At 40.5% G+C, this 27,576-nt stretch overlaps 1 protein-coding gene across 1 annotated transcript in view; it reads left to right on the top strand.

Moving 5' to 3' along the window:
* Positions 1–27,576, top strand: part of LOC311297726 (NLR family CARD domain-containing protein 3-like) — a 105,332-nt gene that overhangs the window by 22,146 nt on the left and 55,610 nt on the right. Inside the window, exon 9 of the mRNA XM_084420146.1 lies at positions 24,796–24,969. Within this exon, the coding sequence (XP_084276272.1) occupies positions 24,796–24,969 (174 nt within the window). The remainder of the gene's footprint in view (positions 1–24,795; positions 24,970–27,576) is intronic.

Genomic DNA, 27,576 nt, shown 5'->3' with positions numbered 1-27,576 from the left:
GAACGTTCCTCAGGACCGTAGCCCTCCCAGTCCACGAGGTATTCTAGAAGACCACCACGACGCCGGGAGTCCAAGATGTCCTGAACCTGGTAGGTAGCTCCGTCTTCTAGGATGAGTGGAGGGGGAGGCTCCTCCGCTACGCCAGACTCTGAGGGAACAGAAACAGAGGGATAATGAGGTTTCAACAGGGAGACATGGAAGGTAGGATGAATTCTGTATTGGGGTGGTAACTGTAGCTGATAAGTGACAGGGTTGATCTGCTTCATGATGGTGAAGGGGCCAATGAACCTGGGACTCAGCTTTCGGCAAGGCAGACGTAACCTGATGTCCCTGGTGGACAGCCAAACCTTCTGACCTGGTTGATACGAAGGAGTGTTAGAGCGGTGAAGGTCGGCTGTCATTCTGCGTCTGCGCAATGCGCGTTGCAGGTAGTGGTGCGCTGAGTCCCAAACCCTCTCGCTCTCTCGGAACCAGTAGTCAACTGCAGGAACATCAGATGGCTCTCCAGTCCAGGGGAACAATGGAGGTTGGTAGCCGAGCACGCACTGGAATGGAGTGAGTCCAGTGGTAGGTTGGCGTAACGAGTTCTGTGCGTACTCGGCCCAACCCAGGAACTGGTTCCAAGAGTCCTGGTGGCCATGACAGAAGGTACGGAGGAAACGTCCGATCTCTTGAATCTTCCGTTCCGTCTGCCCGTTCGACTGCGGATGGTAACCAGAGGAGAGGCTAACGGTCACACCTAGGAGTGAGAAGAACACTTTCCATACCCTGGAGATGAACTGCGGTCCTCTGTCGGATACGATGTCCTCTGGAATTCCATAAACTCGGAAGATGTGGTTAAACATCAGTTCGGCAGTCTGTATGGCAGTGGGGAGTCCTCTCAGGGGAAGTAGACGACATGACTTGGAGAATCTGTCAATGATTACTAGGATGCAGGTACAGTTATCAGAAGCAGGTAAGTCTGTTATGAAATCAACTCCTAGGTGTGACCAGGGTCTGTTGGGAACGGGCAGAGGCAATAGTTTGCCAGATGGTAGATGGCGAGGACTCTTCGAGATGGCGCACTCCTTGCAACCTCTCACGTACCTTCTGACGTCCGCTGCCATGTTTGGCCACCAGAAGCGTTCTTTTAGCAGCGAGAGGGTCTCATTGACCCCTGGGTGGCCAGTGCCCAGTGACGTGTGGGAAGTGTGGATGAGGGGAATGCGCCGAGTTCGGGTGATGTAGGTCAATCCTGGTGGGCAACCCGGCGGAGCGTTGGTGGAGACATTGGAGGAGGGCAAGGTTTCCTCAGACCAAGTGATGGGACTTACAAACAGACCTTCGGGTAGGATGGGTTCAGACTCTTCCGTAGTTTCTTCAGGACTATGAAGACGGGATAAGGCGTCAGCCTTGACATTCTTGGAACCAGGGACGTAGGAGATAGTAAAGTTAAATCGAGTGAAGAACAGTGCCCATCTTGCCTGTCGTGGATTAAGCCTCCTGGCGTCTCTAAGATACTGTAGATTCTTGTGATCCGTTAACACCACGAATGGATGTTGTGCGCCCTCCAACCAATGTCTCCACTCCTCAAGAGCCAGCTTGACGGCTAACAGCTCCCTGTTGCCGATGTCGTAATTGACTTCCGCCGGGTTGAGTTTGCGGGAGAAGAAGGCGCATGGATGAAGTCTACTTGGAGTCCCCTGCTGCTGCGATAAAATCGCTCCCACTCCTGTGGTTGAAGCGTCGACTTCCACGACGAAGGGCTTCTCTGGATCTGGATGAGTCAAAAGAGGAGCAGAAGAGAAGGCTTTCTTGAGGGTCTCAAAGGCGTGGGTGGCAGTAGGTGTCCAGGACAGAGACTTGGGCTTGTTGCGTAGGAGGTGAGTAAGTGGACTGGAGATGGTACTGTAGTTCTGGATGAAACGGCGGTAGAAATTGGAGAATCCGAGGAATCGTTGAAGTTCTTTAATGGTAGTAGGTATGGGCCAGCCGCGAATGGCATCCACCTTCCCCTCGTCCATCCGGATGCCACTGCTATCGATGTTGTACCCAAGGAACTGCACTGAGGGTTGATGGAAGGAACACTTCTCGGCTTTCAGGAACAGCTGGAAATCCCTCAGGCGTTTCAGGACCTCCACAACGTGGTGGCGATGTTCTGCCATACTCCGGGAGTAAATCAGGATATCATCAATATAGACCAGAACTGACTTGTGGAGGAACTCCCGGAGCACTTCATGGATGAAATCCTGGAATACGGAGGGGGCGTTGGCCAATCCATAAGGCATGACAAGATACTCGTAGTGTCCAGTAGGGGTTACAAAGGCTGTCTTCCATTCGTCCCCCTCACGTATCCGGATGAGGTTGTAGGCGCTGCGGAGGTCCAACTTGGAGAAAACAGTGGCACCTCGGAGATGTTCCAGTGCAGCTGGGACGAGAGGAAGGGGGTAGCGGAACTTGACAGTGATACGGTTGAGTGCTCGGTAATCAATACAGGGCCTCAAGCCTCCGTCCTTCTTTGCCACAAAAAAGAAACTGGACGCAGCAGGGGACGTAGACGGACGGATGTAACCTTGCTCCAGTGCTTCCTTGATGTATTCCTCCATGGCGTTCTCCTCCGGCAGTGACAGAGGGTAAATCTTACCTTTGGGCACTGGCTCACCCTGAAGCAGATCGATGGCACAGTCCCATGGCCTATGTGGAGGTAGCTTGGAGGCTCGCTGGGGACAGAAGACATCACTGAAGTGGGCATAACATGGGGGTATATCCACGGAGCGTTTCTCCACTGGGCTTTCGATGGAAGTGGAGTAAAGTGGTAATCCTTTGGAACGTGGAATCGGAAGTACTGGAAAACAGCTCGGGAAACAGCATTGGCCCCACTTCAGGATCTCTCCCGTCCTCCAGGAGATGATGGGGTTGTGCTGCTCTAACCACGGACGCCCCAGAATCACATCAGCGGTGGATTCCTCCAGAACCAGTAAATGGAGATGTTCCACATGTAAGGCTCCCACTTGAAGTTGTACGGGTCCAGCACTGAGACTCACCCGTCTCCGACTGAGTGGTTTTCCAGTTATCGAATTGATCTGGTAGATGGATTTCGTGGCTGTGGACTTGAGCTTGAGTTGACGGCAGAGGGTGCCGGAGATGAAATTGCCTGCAGAGCCTGAGTCGAGTAAAGCGCGGACTGGAAGGACAAAATCAGCAGTAATTAGTTCTACTAGAGTTGTGAGAGGCGTCATGTTCTCGATGGATGGAACTATTGCACTCACCAGGGGACGAGGAGGACGAATAGGACACTTGGTGATGTAATGTTCAGCGGAGCCACAGTATAGACAAAGATGAAGTGTCATACGTCTCTGACGTTCAGTACGGGATAGCCGGGCATTATCCAATTGCATCGGCTCGTGGACTGGTTCTGGAGGGCTGATGGATTCAGGACGGCGGAGGAAAGGGAGAGCGAATGACTGGTCTGGGTGCTCTTCGAGACACGACTGCATACGAGTGGCGAAGTGTGTGGAGAGTTGGATGAAGCGTTCAAGCCCGATGGAATCCTCGTATGCAGCGAGATGCAACCGCACTCGAGGGTTTAACCCTTGACGATAAGTGGTGATCAGGGCTTGTTCGTTCCATCCACTTGAAGCAGCTAAAGTACGAAATTGTAAGGCATAATCACTCACAGACATATTATTCTGCTTCAACTGATACAGTCGTTCACTAATTGATGAATCCCAGGTGGACGTTCCGAAAACTTCTCTGAAGTGAGTGAAGAAACTGGAAATTGTCTGTACTATGTCACTTTTCTGTGACCAGAGAGATTCAGCCCAACGGAGCGCCTTACCATGCATTTGTGAAATTACAAACGCCACCTTGGAGATGTCAGTTGGATATAACTGCGGTTGCATCTCCCAGACCAGTGAACATTGCAAGATGAATCCATTGCAATCCTCCGCCGATCCTGTGAAGGGCGCTGGTCGGGCCATGGGACTGGCGATTACCGGTGGTGAAGAAGTGCTCGTGTTTGCGGAAGTGGCAGCATGCGATAGTGTGGGTAGAATCGGGGGAAGTGCCTGACGAAGATCATCTGCGATGTTATCAAATGGATCTGTAGTGCTCATGCTGGCGTGTGCTGTTGTGGTCCGGTATTCTGTTACAACACAGAGGGGACGGACACACGGATGAGGTAAGATGAGTGTTTATTTACAACCAGCAGAGGTAATGACAGTGCAAATGAAGGTGAGTGGATCTTGAATAGTCCCGATGTGGTTGACAGGTATGACTCAGTATGTTTCTCTTTTCCAGATGGGGAACAGAAGGAGATTACCGGAACCAGGGATGACACAGGAGAACACTGAAGACGAAGACCCACGAGGAAGACTGGAAGACTGGGAGAGGAGATCACGGAACAGGTAAGTAGTAGAGGAGTCCTGGAGGTAAGCATAAGTTAGTGTCTTGATGCAAACGATACCGGACAGTGAGTGATGGTGAGAGCGGGGTTTAAATGCAGTGAGTGACTGATGAGCTGATGACGTGCAGGTGTGTGTGATTAGTATTCAGGAGAGGAAGTGCGCCGTGATTGAGTGAGGGTGGAGTCTGGCGTGATTGTAACAGAAACATAGGCATCCTGGCTCATTGCTCTTGGGTTCAGCTGTTGGGGAGTTAGCTCAGTGGTAAACACCTTGCACTTGAGCACTGCAGACCCGAGTTCGATTCCTGCCTATGGCAGCCTCGTTATTTATGGATAGATCATAAATAAAAAATATAAAAATGCACAATAATAATACTAATAATATAAACAAATACAACATTTAGTCTATTACAGATAAACGCCCAACACTGGTTCCAGATTTGCATTAAATAAATGTGTTTAAGCTTTAAAATAAATATTGTTTGTGGGCAAATTAATGCCACAAAAATGTATGTTTATTTTATAGGCTACTTATATTTTAAATTTTTTGTTTTAAATTGGATACCATTTAAAGACGCGTTCCAACTTTAAATAACAGCCGTGTCTGAAAATTATTGCAGTTTCATTTCACAGTATCGCATCCTAGCAGCTAGTTTCGATTTTTCCCCATTTTCTGATTATTTATTTAAAGGGGTGGTTGATTATGATTTCACTTTTCTAACTTTAGTTAGTGTGTAATGTTGCTGTTTGAGCATAAACAACATCTGCAAAATTACAACGCTCAAAGTTCAGAGCAAAGGGAGATATTTGCTTTTAAAGAAATATTTTTTTAAGGACTACAACAAACGGCTGGCAGACACTACACGATATCCCCCCAGCCCCCCCACAGAAGTGTTGTCACTTCTTCTTGAGTCTCTCCATCATTGTCTGACTCCGGTTTGAACATAAAAGGATAAAGGTTTTTGAAATTTTCAGTGCATGTCTGTGTGAGGTAAAAGGACAGGAGCTCTTGAAGCTCCATCCCCTGTGCCAGGAGCAGCAGCTCATTTGCATTTAAAGGGACAGACAGAAAAACGGTGCGTTTTTGCTCACCCTCAAAAAGTGACAATATTAACATGCTATATAAAAATATCTGTGGGGTATTTTGAGACTACTGTCAATGAGACTACTGCCACATCAAATAAGCTTTTGTTCGCCAATTTCTGCTCATATGTTAAATATATAGTATGGTATGTTTTGTCAAAAATAAAGTAGGTATATTGAATTATCAACTAAGATGTTATAATAGTATTTGTTCCAATGTATATTCAAACTAATGAATCCTTAACTTTCATATGATAAAATATATGCTTTTTACAAAGAAAGATTACACTTGAAATATTGTTAAAATTGTAATTGTTGTTGGTTTACATGTGAAAACTTTTTAATAAAATAGAAAATAATATATTTACAAGGTAGATGTAAATAAAATCTTAATAGGTCAACATAAGCCTTCTTATTAAATTATTTATTATTGTGTTTTATTAGTGACAAATTTGGGGAGAGAATAAATATTCCAAAACTTTCTGAAAATACAGTATAGAAAATACTGCACAATTACTAGAAATGTTTACCTTGGATATTATACAATTTGCATGCATACAACGAAAAAGACACGCGATCAAGATGTTTCCAACTCTAACTTTGAACCAATTCTGTAGAATGGCCCATATAGCCTATTTGAACAGGATTTGTTTCCAGGTATGACTGTGTACTCAAAATGTGCTTTTGATTCCCTTTCAGTTACATACCTGACTGAAAGGCTCATTATGCAGCTCATTATGCAGGTCATTGTCTTCTCAGGTGTGAATCACAGCATTATTCATGATCATTCACACCTCCACGCATATTGCCTTTCTAAACAGAAAGTGTCTTACAAAATTTAAATCAATGTATTGTTTTATGTGAATGAGTAGGCAGGAAGATTTTCAGATCATTTTGAAGCAAAAACTCGAGGCGACAACATCCATTAGTCAAAAGTCTTGTGGACACATATTTAGTATGTGTTTTGTGGCCTTATTTCAGAAACTTAAATTTTTAGTTTTTTCAATAACCATTCATAAACATTATTTTCTCAAAAATACAAACATGTACATACATTTTGTTCACATATTATGGTAGCTCTGTTTGTGTTGAATAGAGTGTAATTACACCTTTGCCATTAAAGGTTGTATCAGCGATTTCAGGCCCAAACATAAATTATCACATTCATCTAATCTTTCCTAACGATCCGCTAGCTGCCCGCCCCATCTCGTCTCTGAGATCTGCAAACAAAAACAATTGGTTTCACCAACCACTCAAAACCAAAATAAATAGTGTTCCAACCAATCACCGACAGGGGTGGGAGGTTTTCGCGTGCAGCCGTGCATGAGCGCAAAACCTCACAACACCCTCCCCCTGTCTGTGATTGGTTGGAACACTATTTATTTTGGTTGAGTGGTTGGTGAAACCAATTGTTTTTGTGTGCAGATCTCAGAGCCTAAGGTGCCTGCAGAGATGCGTTTTTTGACGGCCTGCTTATGGGGCGGGCAGCTAGCGGATCGTTAGGAAAGATTAGATGAATGTGATCATTTATGTTTGGGCCTTTTTTGGGCCTGAAATCGCTGATACAACCTTTAATATGTTTATAAGCAACTGAAAAAAGCACAAATGTCAGGGCATGTCAAAACATCTCAAGGACCCCAAAAACACCTAGACCCATAAGGGTTTAATAACTAAATCATTCATATTTTATTTCTATTTGAGCTGTACATAAACAATATAACCTGCTTGAAAACGTGGTTCTCACACGTTTATGAGCTTGGTCGCTTGCTGTCAATACGAGCCAGAGAGAGGTTAACACATCATTGCATATTATTGGCTTCAGTACACGCTATAACTGAGAGAGAAACAGGACTGCCCCCTACTGGTAATGTACGTCATGTGCCAGATAACTTCACTATGGTCCGAATCTTCCTTTTCCCTGTGATGTGCATTCTTAATGGCCACATCTGTACAACTTTTGATTTAAAAATGTTTTAATAAATGTTGAAATGAACATTTCATGGTTCTTTCATGGTGACTTTTTCATGGTTAGTTTATTTTAACTAATGTAGTTAACTAATGTGTAACAAATTAAACCTTATTGTAGTGTTAGCAAATAATCCATCTCTGTGAGTCCATGTAATGCAAGTGGATTCAAAAACCACACAAAGTGAACAAGATGGTAATCCATAAACCCCAGCTGATGAATCAATGATTCTGAAGTGAAACAATAGGTTTAAGAAATACAAATATTTAAAACTTTTTGCAATATAAACCTTTGCTTGCGGCCAACATACACACATTCATGAGTTCATGTTTGACTAAAACGTCAGCATGTTTTGAAGCGTGATATAAGCGAACTGTGAAACTCACACATATGCCGCTCATCTGTGTTTCCGCATCGCTTCTCATGTGAGCTTCAGAATGCACTTGTGCTGCTTCACGGCGATATCATTAACCCCTGTATGACCATTGGCTAGAAGTGAATGTTTAAAGGTGCTGTATGTAGGATCCAGCGGCCTCTAGCGGTGATGTTTCAGATTGCAACAACAGCGCTTGTGCTCGTGAAAAGCAATAAAGTTACAACTGTAGTCTTTCACATCAGATAACGTTAGCAAATGGTCGGCGTTAGCTGGCGAACTAATGATGTCTAACTTGAGCCAACTAAAGCACAAAATCACAATATATTTTACATGCTTTGAAGTATTGTTAGCTTACCTGTCCAAAAGGATGAAAGCCAACTCAGGGTCTGTTTTTATACCTAAAACAAAGCGGAGGTCTCTCCATAATTCAAACGCTCTGCCAATGTTGATCCGTGGTTTCGTCCTGAGTCGATCCGATTGACGTTTGGCCTGACGAGCTTCAGCAGATACTTTTTTTTTTTTTTTTTTTTTTTTTTTTTTGGGAGTTTGTGTTGGAGTCTGTGTTGTGCTGGAGGCAGGTCGTTTTTTGGTGTTATCAGACTCAATGTCGTTAGCTGCAGTGCCGTCGCAATAGACTGTATATAAAACGGAGAGGCTCGGGAGCGCGCATGCACGTCACATCCGGTGGATTTCGCAGAAAATCCGACCCGGAGACTTCACATAAAAATAGAAATACTGGCCTTCAGAGGTAATAGCAAAACGCGAAAAGTGGATCATTGTAATGTGTGATTACAACCCCTTCACAGATGGGCAATAAAAAAAGGATTCATTTTATTAAAAAAGTTACATACAGCACCTTTAAAAAGTTTAAAATATTAGTTGTTTTGTCTTTTCACTTCAGAAGTCAAGTCAAGTCATCTTCATTTATTTAGCGCTTTTAACAATGTGATTGTTTCAAAGCAGCTTTACAGAGATAAACGTATAATTTAAGGTAACAGAGATTGTTTTGGCTTCATACCGGTTCTTTAATAAAGTTATTTTCCAGCTAAAGTTAGTTTTGATTGATTCGCTTCCGTCGCAACGATCATTTGTTATTAAATTAGGGGCTGCCAAGACGACACCATTCTCTCTACACAGACTTTAAACGCAAACCTGTGATAAATGCTGATGGCGCTCACATGAGCATTAAGAATTGGTTCTATAGTTATGTGCGTTTGAATATATGTGCGCAGGTTTGGAATTCTCTACAAACCAAGCCTAAACAAAGTACTGGTCTTTCCTTATAAATTTTGATACAGAATTTTATTTTATTTTGTCACTTCGGGGTAGGTACGCGAAATGAATTTTCCCGACAACGCTTTATCTGTAGAGTGGGAAAGGGATCCTCCATAGGGAGAGACTAGGTGGCACTTCAGCACTGCGTTGTCATCGGGTCCAGGCGAAGGTCCTTCGTCAGATCTGGATATGGCCTGGATCCGGCAGGCTGCGGGAAAACCTCGGGATAAACAAAGACACTAAAATTAGCGTAGATGCCACTCTTCTTATGATGTAACGAGACCATCAGGATTTATGGGAAGTGTTCCCGGTTCCGGCTGACCTAATCTATGCAGCCTGACATTGAATTATAGAAGTCTAGAATGTATTATGTGAATGCTAGGTCAAAGAGATGTGTCTTTAATCTAGCTTTGAACTGACAGAGTGTGTCTGCTTCCCGGACAATGTTAGGAAGACTGTTCCAAAGTTTTGGTGCTAAATAGGAAAAGGATCTACCGCCAGCAGTCGATTTTGATATTCTAGGTATTATTAACTGGCCGGAATTTTGAGATCGCAATAGACGTGAAGGAGTATAATGTGTTAAGAGCTCGCTCAAGTACTGCGGAGCTAAACCATTTAGTGCTATGTAAGTAATCAGCAATATTTTTAAATTTATGCGATGCTTAATAGGCAGCCAATGCAGTGTTGACAGAACCAGGCTAATATGGTCATACTTCCTGGTTCTGGTAAGAACTCGAGCTGCTGCGTTTTGATCTAGCTGTAGTTTATTTATTAAGCGTGCAGGGCAACCACCCAGTAGAGCATTACAATAATCTAGCCTTGATGTCATGAATGCATGAAGTAATTGTTCCGCATTTGTCAATGAGAGCATATGGCGTAATTTAGATATATTTTTAAGATGGAAAAATGCGGTTTTACAGATACTAGACACGTGACTTTCAAATGAAAGATTGGTATCAAAGAGCACACCCAGGTTCCTAACCGACGACGAAGACTTAACAGAGCAGCCATCAAGTGTAAGACAGTATTCTAGATTATTACGTGAGGAAGTTTTTTGTCCAATAATTAGAATCTCTGTTTTTTCAGAATTTAGAAGTAGGAAATTACGAGTCATCCAATTTTTTATATCAGCTATGCATTCCGTTAATTTTGTGAATTGGTAAGTTTCGTTAGGTTTTGAAGAAATATACAGCTGAGTATCATCGGCATAACAGTGAAAGCTAATTCCATGTTTCCTAATGATATCTCCTAATGGTAGCATGTACAGAGTGAACAGCAACGGTCCTAGTACTGAGCCTTGTGGTACGCCATACTGAACTTGTGATCGATGAGACATCTCTTCATTTACTGCTACAAACTGATAACGGTCAGATAAGTATGATTTAAACCATGCTAGTGCAATTCCACTAATGCCAACATAGTTTTCTAGTCTATTTAAAAGAATGTTGTGGTCAATGGTGTCAAATGCAGCACTAAGATCAAGTAACACTAATAGAGAGATACAACCATGATTGGATGATAAGAGCAAATCATTTGTGACTCTAACGAGAGCTGTCTCGTTACTATGGTATGGTCTAAATCCTGACTGGAAATCCTCGCAGATATAATTTCTTTCAAGAAAGGAACACATTTGTGAGGATACTGCTTTTTCTAATATCTTTGACAGAAAAGGTAGATTCGAGATCAGCCTTTAATTGACTAATTCTGTAGGATCAAGTTGCGTTTTTTTAACAAGCGGTTTAATCATAGCCAGCTTAAAGTTTTTTGGTACGTATCCTAGAGACAAAGACGAATTAATGATATTAAGAAGAGGATCTATGACCTCTGGGAGCATCTCTTTCAGTAGCTTAGTCGGAATAGGGTCTAACATACATGTTGTCGATTTAGATTAATTAACGAGTTTGCAAAATTCTTCCTCTCCTATAGCAATAAATGAATCAAATTTTTCCTCAGGGAGACTACAATGCACTGCCTGATGCGATACTGTAGTAGACGATTGCATAGTTATAATTTTGTTCCTGATATTATCAATGTTATAAGTGAAGAAGTTCATAAAGTCATTACTGCTTAGTTGCTTGGAAACTTCTGGGCTTGAAGCTTTCTTTTTCGTTAGTTTAGCCACCGTTTCAAATAAATACCTAGGATTATATTTATTTTCTTTAAAATATGACTATAAATTACAGCAACACCTCCCCCTTTGCGTTTCAGACGAGGTTCATGTTTATAACTCTTCAATTCTTCAATTCAGAACAACTCTTTAATCCTCTGGGGTCGGCGGTATCGCCGGCGATACCAGCTCACTTTTTTTTTTATCAGTGTAAAAGAAACTCATAAATACTCTGTTGACTTTGATTTTCCATAGGAGTTTCATACATCAATCGATCCTGTTAAATGTGTATTTTTTTTGTGTATACTCACAATAAAAACAAAGTGTTGTGCTTTTTGCCAAATAAAGAAAAAAAAACACGAAGCGATTTCTGCCTTCTCTCTGTCAGTTAAGTCCATTCTGAAACGCGTCCGAAAATGAACCATAACTCAGCGAATACTTCTCACACAGACACGTGAGATATGTCTTTATGAAGCTTGAAATCGCTTCTTTTAAATGAAGTAATTTATATAAAAAACAAATATTCTCAGCTTATGTAGTCCCTTTAAAAGCAAGGAGAGGTACCGTTTTTTCGTTCTCCCTTCATTAACTTTAATGAGCTGAGGCCGCCCCGCCCCCGGCGCTATTCACATGGTAAATAGTTTAGATGATCTATGCTTCGCACCCGCCCCCCGATCAATGCCTGAAAACACGAAGTTTCATCAGATCAGATTCACTGATAGTTCATCGCTTTTAGAGAGGATGGCTCGTTTCTCCGGTAAAGACTCCCTTCAGATGATTCTGGACAGCGAGGAAGAATTCACCTTTTCCTCAGAGGTCAGGACGATTGTAACTCAGACGATGAATGGTATATGATATATGAATTATTTTTATTTGATCATATGTCATTTTACAAAAGGACATTTTACAAACCTACGTTTTGCGCATGTGCTCCTGCACTCACAACACAGCAATCAGAGGAGGACGCGCTGAAAACTGTAATGCTGTTCTCTTCCTTCATAACTCGTACTGAGAAGGTTTGAGTTGCAGAGGAATTTGTGACTGTTTCACCTGTTCAACCACATCAAAGTTTCGTAATTAGTAAGTCCGTACTTTTTCACTTTTTTTTCTTATGTGCTGAAGGGCCGCTGTGCCTTGGTGAAATGGTGTTTGTACGTGAAGAGCTCTTTTCCAACATGCCATAAACCTAAAAAGCTGCCTCAAAGAACCAGCAAAAGTAATGATTATGAATATGTAAAATATTGCAATAAGACATTTTAATTGTTTATTAATTTCTGTGTCGGCTGCAAAGATGAAGTTGACGATAGGCTATTGACTCGCGATCTTCGCAGTAGGCTATAGTGAACGCACCGGAGAATGCACATATATTAGGCTACATAGTTTTATTTTGTTTTGGATGGTTTTTAGACCAGCTTTCTGTAAATATATTTCACATTTTTTAGGTCTGTGAGGCGAGTAGGCTACGGTCCAGTTCATGATGATATAATCTCCAGTTCAAGCACATTGCTAGCCTATATTTACTTTTTATGTATTAAATCCAGGAAATTGGTTAATGAAAAATATATAAAAATTAAGATACAATTAATACAAAACGAAATTCGTTTTAAAGAAAGGCTTTGTGCTTTCTGTTTTGAGGTCTCTGTGAAAGTTTGAAAGTCTTTTAGTGCGCTTTCAGAGCGTTCGCGTCCATAATGGAGAACTGTCACGTAATATTGTTTTTTCCTCATAAACGCAAGCACGAAAAATAAAAGACAAAAGACTTTTTTAAAAAGACAAACCATCAATTTAAAAAAAAAAAAAAATGGATGGATTTATAGCGTTTTGGGGAAAAAAATGGATGGATTTATAGCGTTTTGAAAAGAAAATTGTTTACTTTGAATTTATCATCAACAATATTGTTGTTTGATTTAATAATCACTGTTGAAAATTTAGAACATTTAGTTCCTCCACATAGAGGAATTACAATAAAACAGATTGAAAAACAAAACCTTTGAATCTCCTCTACTTTGTTCAGGCTGCTTCACTTGATGGCCCATTAGGGTCATTATGTGTCTGTGTCACACCCCTGGTCTGAATCTCATTAATATTGATAGGCCATTACTACTCCCATGCATAAACCTCTTCTTTGTTTTACAAAGTTTAAATCAATGTATTGTTTTATTTGAAAGATTAGGCAGGATGATTTTCACATCATTTTGAAGCCAGAACTCGAAGCGACAACATTCATTAGTCAAAAGTCTTGTGGACACATATTTAGTATGTGTTTTGTGGTCTTATTTCAGCAACTTTCATTTTTATTTTTTCAAATAACCATGCATAAACATTAGTCTCTTAAAAATTCAAACATATACATGCATGTTGATCATATATTATGGTAGCCCTGTTTGTGCTATATAGAGTGAATTTACACCTTTGCCATTAACATGTTTATAAATAACTGAAAAAAGCACAAATGTCAGGGCATGTCAAAACACCTCCAGGGCCCAGAAAACCCCTCAGACCCCAGTGGGTTAATTCATCAACTTGCGTTGTGTGAATTACAGCTGTTCACTTTGTGTGGGTTTTTACAAGATCCTTTTTCTGCCAAGCAGGGGTGTAGAGACCTTCTCCATATTGTCTGTTTTTCCACCATGGTTAATAGATTTTGAGAAAAAGAATAGTGATTAGCTGTAGTAAGTCAAGTCAAGTCAAGTCAAGTATATTTGTATAGCGCTTTTCACAATACAAATTGTATCAAAGCAGCTTCACAGTATTAAATTAAAATAATACAACAAGGTTTGTTTCTAGTGGAATTTATTGATTGATAAAAATAAATTAATATTCCCAAAATATCCCCAACTGAGCAAGCCAAAGGCAACAGTGGCAAGGAACCGAAAAACTCCATCAAGTGACCTGACGGTGACCTAAAACTCCATCACGTCACCCAATGGAGAAAAAAAAACCTTGGGAGAACCCAGGCTCAGTCGGGGGCCAGTTCTCCTCTGGCGTTTATGAACTAGAGACCGGATTTAACTGTAAGATTAAAAATATTATATGAATGCCTGACTGAAGAGATGCGTCTTTAATCTAGTTTTAAACTGGGAGAGCGAGTCTGAGCAACGAACAGTATCAGGAAGGCTATTCCAGAGTTGTGGCGCTAAATATGAAAACGCCCTCCCTCCTTTGGTGGATCTGGATATCCTAGGTATGACCAGAAGCCTCGAATTTAGTGATCTTAAAGAGCGTGATGGATTGTAGAGCGATAGAAGATCCGTTAAATAGACTGGAGCTAAGCCGTTTAGGGCTTTATAAGTCAGTAACAATACCTTGTAATTAATACGGGACTTTATGGGTAACCAATGTAGCAATGTTAAAATCAGTGTTATATGATCATATTTTCTTGATCTAGTAAGAACTCTGGCGGCTGCATTCTGGACTAACTGTAACTTGTTTATAGAGGATGCAGGACAACCAGCTATTAAAGCATTACAGTAATCTAGTCTCGAGGTCATGAACGCATAAACTAACTTTTCTGCATCAGAAACTGATAGCATATTACGTAGCTTAGCAATGTTTCTAAGGTGAAAGAAGGCTGTTCTTGTAACATATGAAATATGATTTTCAAATGACAGGTTGCAGTCTAGTATAACACCCAGGTCTTTTACTGTAGAGGATAAAGTAACAGGACATCCTACTATATTAAAGTTGTAGTGAGCGAGGTTTTGTAGGCGGTTTTTTGAACCGATAAGTATTACCTCTGTCTTGTCTGGATTTAGTAAAAGAAAATTGCGCGTCATCCAATCTTTTATATCTTTAATGCACTCTGTCAATTTGGATAATTTAGCGTTTTCATCCGGCCATGATGAAATATATATTTGAGTGTCATCAGCATAACAATGGAAACTAATTCCATGTTTCCTTATAATATTTCCAAGTGGCATCATATATATTGAGAATAACAGAGGGCCTAACACAGATCCCTGCGGCACTCCATAGTTTACTAGAGTTATGATCGATTTTTCTCCATTTAAGGCGAGACACTACAGGTGAATAGGGTAAAATTTTAAAATAATAGATATCACCATGAAACTTCCTCAGTTCATTACTTACACAAGTTCATAAAAAAAATGTTTTACAAGTTTTTGAAATTGTTATGTTTAATTATGCAAATTAGGTATTATCTCATTAAATATGTGCAATTTTGCATATTTTTTCAGTAGATATATCTGAAAATATGATAAAGCCAGAAGCAAAATTATTTTTTCATTTTGATTACACACAAGATGAAAAAAGATGTTCAGAGGGATTTCAGGATATATGCTTTCATTACCTAGGAAATCAAAATATACTGTCCACAGCCTTAAAATATCGATTTTCTACATTTATTTTTAATTAAAATGTCACATAAATCAGGCCAGGAATGATTTATTAACAAATCCCTCTGAACAGATCTTCAGAATACTGCTAAGTGTATAACTGGAAAGTTTGGTGTACATAGGTGCTACATAGGCTGAGATGTTTCTACTGGAGAATGACAAAAAAACGCAAAAAAAATATTTTGAGAAAACGGCAGTTAAAGATTTACTAGTTTTAAATGAGATTTCGTCGTTAGCTTTAAATCCCCCTTTGGACATTCACGATTGGTTACTGATAGAAAGGAAATGCCCATATTTGGTTTACATAGCGTTGCGCATGAGAATCAGAGCTTTACAACGATCCCGGACATGACAGACTTCAGTAAACAGACGTAACTCGGCATGTCGCGATGGAATACTAACTTCCTGGTAAATTCGGGAGAAACTTACTGCCGCAAGTAAACAAAATGTAATAAAATAAACATTGTAATGTATATTTTCAGCGTTTTCTTTATAGCAGCTTGAAATAATACATATTGAAGGAGTAAACTCGGCCAAAATCTCAAAACTGACCACTGCATGAAAAATCGATGTTTTTGCCTGCCGTGTCTCGCCTTAAATAGACAAAATGGTAGCGGTCAGATAGGTATGATCTGAACCAGCTTAATGCTTGTCCTTGAACACCAGTATAATTTTGTAGTCGATCTAAGAGTATTGTGTGATCTATAGTATCGAACGCAGCACTAAGATCAAGTAAAACTAGTATTGAGATACAGCCTTGGTCAGAAGCTAAGAGTAAATCATTTGTGATTTTAACGAGCGCAGTTTCAGTACTATGATGCGGCCTGAATCCAGACTGAAACTTTTCATAGATGTCATTTTCTTGCAAGAAAGAGCCCAGTTGAGCGGACACCACTTTGTCTAGTATTTTAGACATAAAAGGAAGATTTGAAATGGGTCTATAATTTGCTAGATTATGTGGGTCTAATTGTGGTTTCTTAATGAGAGGTTTTATAATTGCCAGTTTAAATGTTCTTGGAACATGACCTAAAGATAAAGGTGAGTTAATAATATTGAGAAGAGGCTCTTCCACTATCGCTAGCACTTCTTTCAATAGTTTAGTGGGTATAGGATCTAATGAACATGTTGTTGTTTTAGATGAAGTGATAAGTTTATTTAACTCTATTTGTTCTATAGATGTAAAGCACTGTAATTGTTCTTGCGGGGTGATAATTGAGGCTGAATTATAAGGCGCGATCAAAGATTGAACGTTTACAATTGTGGTTCTGATGTTTTCTATTTTCTCAGTGAAAAACTTCATGAAATCATTACTACTAAACTGTAACGGAATATTTTGTTCAGGTGACATCTGTTTATTTGTTAGTCTAGCCACGGTGTTAAATAAAAACCTAGGATTGTTTTGGTTGTTTTCTATTAGTTTGCGGAGGTGCTCAGCCCTGGCTGCTTTTAGGGCCTTTTTATAACGTGACATACTGTCTTTCCACGCGGTTCTAAAGACCTCTAAATTAGTTTGTTTCCATTTACGCTCTAAATTACGGGTTTCTCTCTTTAAACCATGCGTAGTATTGTTGTACCATGGTGCTTTACTTTTCTCTCTGACCTTTTTTAATCTAATGGGTGCGACAATATCCAATTTTCCAGAGAGAATGGTGCTCATAGTGCTAGTTAATTCCTCTAGTTCATCTGCTTGTTTGGGTTCACTGAGCAGCTGAGACAGATCAGATAAGTGACATCATCACTTTGTGGAATGATATCTATATCGGTTGGATCGGTTCCATGTGATATAATTAAATCGAGTGTATGATTAAAACGATGAGTTGGTCCGGTAACGTTTTTCTTGACCCCAAAGGAGTTTAATAAATCTGTAAACGCAGCCCCTAACGCATCATTTTGATTATCTACGTGTATATTAAAATCTCCAACAATTAATGCTTTATCGACATTGACTAATAGGTCTGAGAGAAAATCTGCAAACTCTTTTAGGAATTCAGCGTAAGGCACAGGCGGTCTATATACGGTAGCCAAGGCTAGAGATAATAGGGATGTTTTTTTAACATCTAAAAGCGTAACATTTATGCACTTTGCAATATATTAAAGAAACTAACCTCATAAAACCAAACTTGATTAAACCAAACCTTGCTTACTAAAGGTACGCTGGTTCCCAAAACGCTTCCGGGAGTAAGTTTGTCCGACTCAGAGTATGTTCATGGTTAACACACCAGACATTCTCAATAGAGTGACGAATCGATGAGTCACCATGGAAACAGACGCTAAGAAAAAGCGTGTCATACTAATTCTTTCTTCTTTTGTTAAATGCTGATTTACATAGTGCATATCGCCATGTATTTGGTGGTTGTGCAATAATTTTTAAATCTTTGTTTAATAATCTGTAATCACTGTGTGAATAAGACCTATATTGTCTGTTGTCTGAATGCAGATAAATAATGTATGAGATGAGAATTAGCTATATATTATAATAAAATGAAAATTACCTTGTTTTAACAGCACTTTATATAGATATAACTCTCAGCCCCACTGGAGCCTCATCAATAGGGCACGCATGTGCTGAACACCTCTGAGGTAAACTAACCCTGGAACAGAACCTGCTCCGGAGCTGCTATGGCTACTAACATACCCTTAAAGTTACCTCTGTTTTTGGAATGTCTCGGTTACGTATGTAACCCTCGTTCTCTGAAGGAGGGAACAGAGACGTAGTCGGACGTACTGCACTGATTGGAATCGCTTTGAGAGACCAATCTACTTTGAGTGTAATAAAACGAGCCAATGCACATTGGCATGGGATAATTGCATCAGCTGCTCTGCCTTGCAGCGCGAGCATATAATGAGCAGCAGGTGCGTCGCATCTTTGTTTTTCAGCTGAGGAGCCGAGCGGAGCCCAGAGTCAGCGGTGGTCCAGCAATAGTGGCGACGGGATTACGTCTCCGTTCCCTCCTTCAGGGAACGAGTTTTACATACGTAACCGAGACGTTCCCTTACAGTTCGGTCACGTTCGACGTAGTCGGACATACCGTACTGATTGGGATCCCAGTTAACACGCCACCTAGTACTGCCACCTTCCAGTGCCTAGCGAAAGCCTCCTGATCCCCCCACATTTATTGAGGCCGAGATGGCACAGGGCTTAGGCCAGGGAAGTCCACTGCTATTCCGCATGGCCCACTCAGCGTGGCCTTTCGGTGGAAAGGGAGACGCTGCGGAAGCCACATCCTGCCCGTAGGGAGGTATCATGTGGAGGTTACACATATGGACTGGGCGTTTCCGGGCAGTAAAACATATGGAATGTCACTGAGGTGGCTCCGGCCTATAGCAGGGGGGAGACAGCACCAGTCAGAGACGGCAGAGCGGGAATGGCCTGTGTTGCGGGAGGATGGAGACATGAAAGTACTTTCAGGACCTTTTTTTGACCTTCAGCTCTATCGCTGCAAACCGATCTCAGGGACGGATGCATTCGAAAATGCGTTTCTGCATTAGCATCTTGAACGGAAGCTTGTAAAGGGCCCGATTCAAGACACGCAGTTCCAAGATTGTCCGTAACCCACCCCTTTTCTTGGGTACAATGAAGTACGGGCTGTAGAAGAAAAAAACCTTTTCTGCAGATTTAGGCATTTTGGCTTGCCATTGTGGCGCCAATATGCTTCCATACTGCCAAAGTTTTTCAAACACATCCAGGAAGACATGGGGGCGGGGCAAGGCGATTCCGTGTTGCACTGCGCCCCCAGAGTAGCCCAGGAAAGCATGGCTGTCAAGTCTGAATCAAATTCAGCATCATCTTCATTTCCAGAGCGTAACAGCCCTCTCTCCGATGCAGTGATCGACATCTGATCCTTCCCTGGAGCCACGAATGAAATGCTAGGTCCCTCATGAGAAGGACCAGCAATCGCATCCAGAAGCCGCAAGGCATGCGAGACGCTCAAGTCCTTATGAGAAAGGCAAGATGAACAACATGCCGACGTGGTCATGCTCTCATGAGAGAACATGAACCACCCACGAACACAGTTTTAGCATGTTTGCAATGCAATAGAGGAGTGAGGCACCCACAGGGATTGGTTACTGGGTGGGGAAGCCCTCACTGTAATCCTCAGGTCACCCTGTCTATTCGACGAAGTAGCCCTTTTTTCGTGCAATTTTTCAACATTTTGAAAAATATGCAGTGTCAAACCGTGTGTGCTCTTTCAGGAAACTGCTCTCTCTGGTGCAGAGTGTACTGGGCCATGGTCGCGGCTACACAAACAGGACGACAGAGCAAGCCTGATGTGAGCACTCAAATTCTCATTAAAGGCGCAACGTTCGAGCTGTGAAAACAGCTGCTTTGCTCTCTGTGAGATCGCGGCCAGCGCTGTCTTTTGCTGTTTAAACCAACACCAGCTTTGAAGAGACGTTCTCCTGAAGCAGCTGACTCGTTTTCTTCTTTTTTGAAGTTAAAACACTCTCAGATAAGATTGCAGAGCAGGAACAGTACAACCGCTCGGCTCCGAAGCGAAAAGCAAAGATGCGACGCACCTTCTGCTCATTATATGCTCGAAACAAGAGCTGTTTTACATTGGAATAATATTTCACAATATTACTGTTATTTTTTATGTTTAATCAAATAAATGCTTCTTTTAAAAAACTTAAAAATATGACCGATCCAAAACTTTTGACTGGTAGTGTATATGCATGTATTGCTTTGGAATCATCATTCATCTCTCCCCAACTGCATAATTACACCAGCAGTTGTCTGTAATATGATGGTGCAGATAAAAATAACTCAGACTTAATACATAAATCCATGAGGTACAGCATAAACCAATCTAACTGGCCATAAGAAATTCTTAATATCTTAATATACAAGATTGTAAGCACTTACCATTGTCATGTGACTCGATTACATCATCACTGTTGTGAAAAGTCATTAAAAAAATTATCGCGCACACAAGAAGCAAGATGGGTGTTTTTGTATGTAATTTTGTGTGTATTTGACCATTCAAACACCATGAAACGGGACACACTGGGCCCTATCTTGCACCCAGCGCAATTGACTTTGTACACCGACGCATGTTTCATTCCTATTTTGCACCCGCGCAAAGCGCGCTTTTCCCTCCACAGAAGCACGTCGCTAAACTAGGGAATGAACTTGCGCTCTCTGGGCGGTTCAGCGCAAAAAAGGAGGCGTGTTTTGGCGCAAACGTTCCCTGGTGCTATTTTACTGTTCCATAAAACAATTGCGCCACTGGCCAGAAAAAACCTAGTCTAAAGTCAGTGGCGCGTTGCGCGTTGTTCATTATGCTATTTTAAGGGCGCATGCTTGACCATAATGTATAGAGTGCACAAACGCTCATACACTGTGATTCTCTAATCTACACAGAAGCAGCAGTTTTCATTTTTGCAAATCATATTATTACAAACGATAGATAGATAGATAGATAGATAGATAGATAGATAGATAGATAGATAATTTATTATAAATATAATAATTTATTATAAAAGCATACATCTAGCTTACACATTTACCCACATTATTATATGCCTGTTTAGCCGAAGCTAATTTGGGTGTGTTTCTCCATCCCCAATGTCACTTCTCTCTCTTTTACGGCCGTGACGAGAGCGTTGCTCTCCTCGGCTGTGAACCGCTCTTGACGCGCGCCTGGCAAATCCGCCGTTATAATAGCAATACGCCAAGGAAAAAGTGCGTCTGCTCTTAAAGGGAATGTGAGATGATGCTCTGATTGGTTTATTTCACGTTACGCCCAAACCACACCTATGAGTAATGAAGCTACTTCAGACCAACCCCTTTTAGATTTGCGCCCGGCGCAAGAGTCATTTATCCCGCCGGGAAAATAGCAACAGCGCCAAGACCCGCCCACAAAGTTACTTGCGCTTTGCGCTTTGACACTTGCGTTTCAGATCGTTAAAATAGGGCCCACTGTCAGGCTGCACCGGAAGCCATTGTGTAATTCTAATGTGCTTTTAAATCATCAAGCACATCCCATTCCTTATTGTTCATTTATCCTTTATGCTTCTTAATCACTCTAAAGTTTCAATAACTTTAAGCAATTCGCCCGAAAACAGAGCATCCATAATTTACTGAAATTAAGCGGTAAAGCTCTGAAGTCTCTGACCAGCCTTAAAGAATAAAACAAATACTCGACAAAAAAAATGCATTAATCTTTTAATGCCGACTTTAATATCATATAAATATACACTTTATGTAGTAACAATGTTGAAACAAAACAAGATGACCGTCAATCAGAAACTTCTTAAACCAAGCCTTGATGACGTGAGTGGTCACGTGGTTTGCACAGAAGAAAAAACTGTCATTTGGTTTGAAGCAATAATTACACCAACAAAACTTCATTTTACTTCCAGTCAAGTAAACTAATATACGTTAGACCAATGACAAGACAAAAAAGTAAATTTGAGTCAGATCAAATATAACAAAGTTCTTTAGAGTAATGTTGAGGCATATACACTTTTTTCAGTGATATTTCTCTCTCACACATAGACATAATCTCTTAGAATAACAGTTAAACTCAGTGACCTATTGAAATAAAAAAAAAAGAGAAATCGCGATTAACAGTTTGCATATTTTGAAAGATATTGGCGTATTCTCCTGTGTTGGCATAGGTTTATAAATGATTGGCCTTACAAATCTGAAGAAATAGCAGACATTGTGTTCCCAGATGACCATTATAAGCAACCTAAACTCACAGCACATGCAGAGATGGAGTTTGAGATGCTCCACTCATGTAAATGATAACAGTTCAGCAGTATTTACTGTGAACAGAGCCGCTCTGAGATTATGAGAAATATAGCAGCTCTGAGAAATATTAAACCCGCAGGGCATATACTGTATTTATTTCATTCAATTGCAGCCTTTGTGAATTCACAGTAGCACTTTGCTATTGTTTGTTTTTTAAAGGTTTTTAATATATCATGCATCCTTAGAAAACGGTGTAATAATGCGGTTCATGGATTCTTAACTGTGTAATGGGTCACTTCCGGTATTTTGTCGGTTACTCGACGGGTAAATTGCAGTTAAAAGATTTTTTTTTTTTAAATTGAGTACTTGAATTTTATTGAGGAATCGTGACAGTCCTAATTGCATTCTGTCACGGTTTTGTTTTTGGGTTTGTTCATGTCATGTTTCCTTGTCTGTCATGTGATCCCTTGTAAGTCATGTGATCCTGCCATGTGTTCCCCTGTCTGATGTGTCATGTTGTCATTGGTTCATTGTTTCATTGTTCACAGGTGTCCCTTGTCTACTCATTAGTCTTGTGTGTATTTAAGCCCTCATGTTTGCCATGTGTCTTGGTCAAGTATTGTTTCCTGTAATCTGCTGTTGTGTAAGTTCGTGTTCATGCTTTGGTTTTTGTTTTCATGCAACGCCATGTTTTTGTTTCATGTTTGGTTTTGTTTATAATAAACTGCACTTGGGTTCTCATTTACAACTTGCCTCCAGTGGATCACTTTATACATTCATTAAAACAATTGGGAGTCAACATGATTACCATTCATTATTTTAATATCACATCTGTGTAAATGAAGTGTAAGAAATAATATTTTTCTTAGGGCTGTAGTCAACCAAAGAAATGCTTAGTCGACCAAAGTCCTGTCCTGCACAATGATTAGTCGACTAAAAAAATTTATTTTTATTTTTTATTGACACCTGGGATCCCCCGCAAAACGGTTCTCATTCGCGCTTGAATAAGGCCGGCAACACACTGGCTGCGTGGCGTGAGAGTCTCAGCTGCGTGGCGTGTCTGTTTTTATTTCGGCTCCCAAATTAACAGGTTGGAGTTTGCACACTGCCTGCGTGAGACACGCGGAAAACAAGTGCATGCTAGAAATAGAACCAACCAAGTGTTCCAGCAACAGGAGTGTTCTCTGGCTAGAGCTTTTTCTTTAGGCCTATTTAAATTTCGTTTTTCTTTATTTAAATTTCGTTTTTCTTTATTTAAATTTCGTTTTTCTTTATTTAAATTAATTTTTTTCTGTATTTAAATTGTTTTTTTCTTTATTTAAATTTCGTTTTTCTTTATTTAAATTAAATTTTTTCTGTATTTAAATTTCGTTTTTTTCTTTATTTAAATTTCGTTTTTCTTTATTTCAATTTCGTTTTTCTTTGTTTAAATCTACCCTTTACTGTGTCAGTAATTTGTTAATCAGAAAAATATTAGATTACCTTAAAAGTATTGCTTAAGTTAACAGACTGTGTGCGTTTTATATCACTAGTGCAGTGTCCGTTCTCGGAGAATATAGCCGCCCTGCTCGCGTGAGGTGCGCCGCTTCCCGCTAGCGCTGTTCTGTAGTTTACTATTAATTCTGAACGTGTCACGTCTCGCGTGTCTGTCTATATTGCACCAAATGCGACACTGCACTCCCTTGTGAAGTCGATTGGATGAACGGTTCTCGAAATAATCAAAATGCAAACGGACAGACAGACACATAGAGATTACTACCTATATTCCTTACTGAGCGCGAAGCAGCAGTGCAGCCAGCCACAGGTGCGGTTCCCGAGTGTTCTACGTGGTGCGCTAAACTGTGGTGCGGTTACAAAATAGCCTAAATTAAAGCATTTAAAGTTGGGGATAAAACATAGGCTAATTATATTTAGAATACAGTAATATATAACTGCTTATAAAGGAATAAATATCAAGGAGTAAATCAATGAAAATGTCTTTATTGGTGAAAAAAAAAAAAAAAAAAAAAATTATGCGACTGGTCGACCAATGAGAATGTCAGTCGACCAAGACGGCATCGACTAAAGAGTCATTGACGGCATTGACTAAAGAGTCGACATTAGTCGACTAAACGATTAAAGTTGACAGCCCTAATTTTTCTGTGTTCAAGTGTTCAATCTCTCTGAGTTGAGGTGATTGAGTGATTGATCTGTAAATGACTGAACACCTGAGCTGCTCCTCAGTAACCTGATACAATCAACATTAAACACTCTTTACTTTAAACACAATCTCAGCACAGTCAGGACTTTAGTACATGAAGAACAAGATGAATTCATCCTTAATGACCATCACATACATCTTTTGTCTGTGATCATCTTTACACATTATTTAATGTGGTATAAAAAATGTATATATGTTTTTATGTAAGCTTTCCCTCTCACACAAACACACACAAATAACATGGTGAATCTCACATCAAACATGTTGATTTGTGTTTTTTTAAATGGTGAAGTCTGATTCGATCTGTGTGTCTGATCTGAGAGAGTAAAGAGTGTGTCATTGTTCTCTACAGGTTGGATGATTGTGGTGTCACAGATGAAGGTTGTGCTGCTCTGGCTTCAGCTCTGAGATCAAACCCCTCACACCTGAGAGAACTGAATCTGTCATATAATAATATAGTAGACTCAGGAGGGAAGCTGTTTTCTGCTGGACTGGAGAATCCTCACTGTAAATTGGAGAAACTGTGGTAAGATCATCTTTACCATAAGGACTGTGGTATAGTGTATTCAATATATCTTTGGTGTAAGCCCCATCTGGTGGTTCAGATTCCTGCTTGAGCCGTCAGATCCTGCTGGCGGTAGAAGGCAGCGGTGAGGAGTCTCCCTGAAGAGGAACATTTACATCTTAATATATTATTATCTCCCAAAAAAAAGTAAAACTAACAGCTAAAAAAAACAAACAGATGAACTACAAACCAGACAAAAGATGCAGGTTACAGTGAAGAGTTTTTTTTTTTTTTTTTTTATCACAAATGTTTGTTCAGTCAGGTCCTTGCGGTGATGACGGAAAAAATTATAACCGCATTTTATAAAGAGTTGACTGTTCCTTTAAAGTTACGTTTTATCGCTTTGCTTTGAATGCATGTGCGGGCATTTCAAATCCTGCGCGAGAAAGAGCGCCACGTCTAGCAACTAAGTATCGCACAGCAGAAGCGCGTCACTTTTAGTTTAAGACAGCGGTCTAAAACCGCTAGATCTAAACCAAACAGGCAAAAGTTCACTTCAAGAATGAAAAAGTGACATCGATGAGTTTGAATGTCGGTGTTTGAAAAAACAGAACAAACCGAAAGAGAAAACGCAATATAGCTCTCTATATGAAGCATATCCAAACTTCATTACAACTGCTGTTTCGGTCTCTATTTTTCTTGACAATAATGGACCTAGCTTTGAGAACCAGAACCAGAACCAAGCTAACTAAACAAGTTGAAATTTAGATATATAGGCTGTTATTAATCTGCTTGGAGGTGAGGAATATTACCAAATAAGAATTCACATTCCCTCAGTATTGAATGATCTGATTCACTACTTTCTCAATTACAATGACACATTAATTGTATTTGGTTGTGTTGTAGGCATTAAAACAGTCCAGTATATAGTCAACCTCATTTTTATGTTGAAATAAAGAGATTTCTGTTTCACCCCAGACAGTTTGCTGGCTCCTGCCTGTTCCCTGCCTGGGCAGCTCTGTCACTGTTCGCACTATGTGCCAATATGTAGTTCATGCAGAGATATTTGTATAGGCCTATATATTATTTATATGACAGACCTATAGGTTTGGATGTTTTGTTAATGGTATTTATTCCTGCAAAATAAAAGGCTGATAAAATGCACTTTGTGATTAAGAAGATTGAGTGAATGTAGGTAATAGTTCTGGTGGATGAAGAGCCCCTCAAGAGGTAAAGCCCAGGGGCCCCTTATAGTTTTAACCCTCTGGGGTCTGAGCTGTTTTCTGGGCCTGGAGGTGTTCTGACATGCTCTGACATTTGTGGTTATTTCTGTTACTTTTGACATTTTCATGGCTAAAGTCTGATTACACTGTATTCAGCACAAACTCTGCTACAATAATATATCAGCAGCATGTGTGTAAAAGTTTGTAGTTTTGAGATAATGACATTTATGCGTGGTTTGTGAAAATACAAAAAAAAATTCTCACTGAAATAAGGTCATGAAACCCATACTGATTATTTCTTCACAAGACTTTTGAAAATTGTATGACGTAGCCTAGAATATCTGCTCTAAAACTATGTGAAAATCATCCTGACTGCTCATTCAGAGAAGACAATATATTGATTTAAAAAATTTACGACGTGTTTTGTGTGATAAAGCTTTATGCGGGAGGGGCGGATGACCTCATTAATATGTAAGCTTTTCACACCTGAGAAAGACAAAGACACTCCCTAATGGCCCTATTAGGAGCTATCAAGCCCTGCCATTCTGACCAACCTTGCACAAAGAATGAGGAGATTTAAAAAAGAATGGCTTTTAGACTGTTTGGATTTATTTACAACACAACATAATCCAAATATACACAACAAATGACAAAAAAGCACAAGATTAAGATTCGACACAAACAGAATCTCAAGAATTAACATTATAAAACAAAATCAAAAGAACACAAACTTACATTGTCAGGAACACATCAACTCTACAAAAGGTTCTCATTAGGAGAGAAAGAACGGACAGTCTGCTTCCATTGCATCTGGCACACACCAACACACCAGACACTAGTGATTAAGTGCACCTGAGGAGACTTAGCTCCTCCCCTGACTGGCTACGTCATGTGATCCATAGGAATTCTCAACAGCCGCCCCCAAATGTGTAAACATTTGACCCTAGAGAATTCTGTACAATTATTAATTCAAGTCATCTGGGAACTTAGTAAGGACCACCAGACGACTGACTGGGCGTATATAGTGTTTCCCTTCAGTGAGAACCTCCACAACCCTTATCCTGCCATCAGGACTTGGCAAGATCTTTGTGACAGTTCCCATAGGCCAGAGTCCCCGTGGAAGCTGCGGGTCAACGACCATAACTACAGCATCACGTGAAATCGAATTTCCCTCCTGCATCCACTTCTGACGACTTTGAAGGGAAGAAAGATAATCTCTGATAAAACTTGACCAGAATCTATCAGACAGAACTTGACTATGCCTCCACTTTCTTGGTGAAAGTATTTCAGAATCAGCATACATTACTTGAGGCAGGGAAGCATCTTGCCGCCCCATCAACAGTATATTAGGAGTTATGGGATCAGGATCCAATATATTAGATGTCACATATCCAAGAGGTTTAGA

Source organism: Rutilus rutilus, assembly GCF_951802725.1.
Source record: "Rutilus rutilus genome assembly, chromosome: 9".
NCBI classification, from domain to species: Eukaryota; Metazoa; Chordata; class Actinopteri; order Cypriniformes; family Leuciscidae; genus Rutilus; species Rutilus rutilus.
The sequence above is the reverse complement of the archived record's forward strand: the minus strand, read 5'-3'. Positions and strand labels throughout refer to the sequence as shown.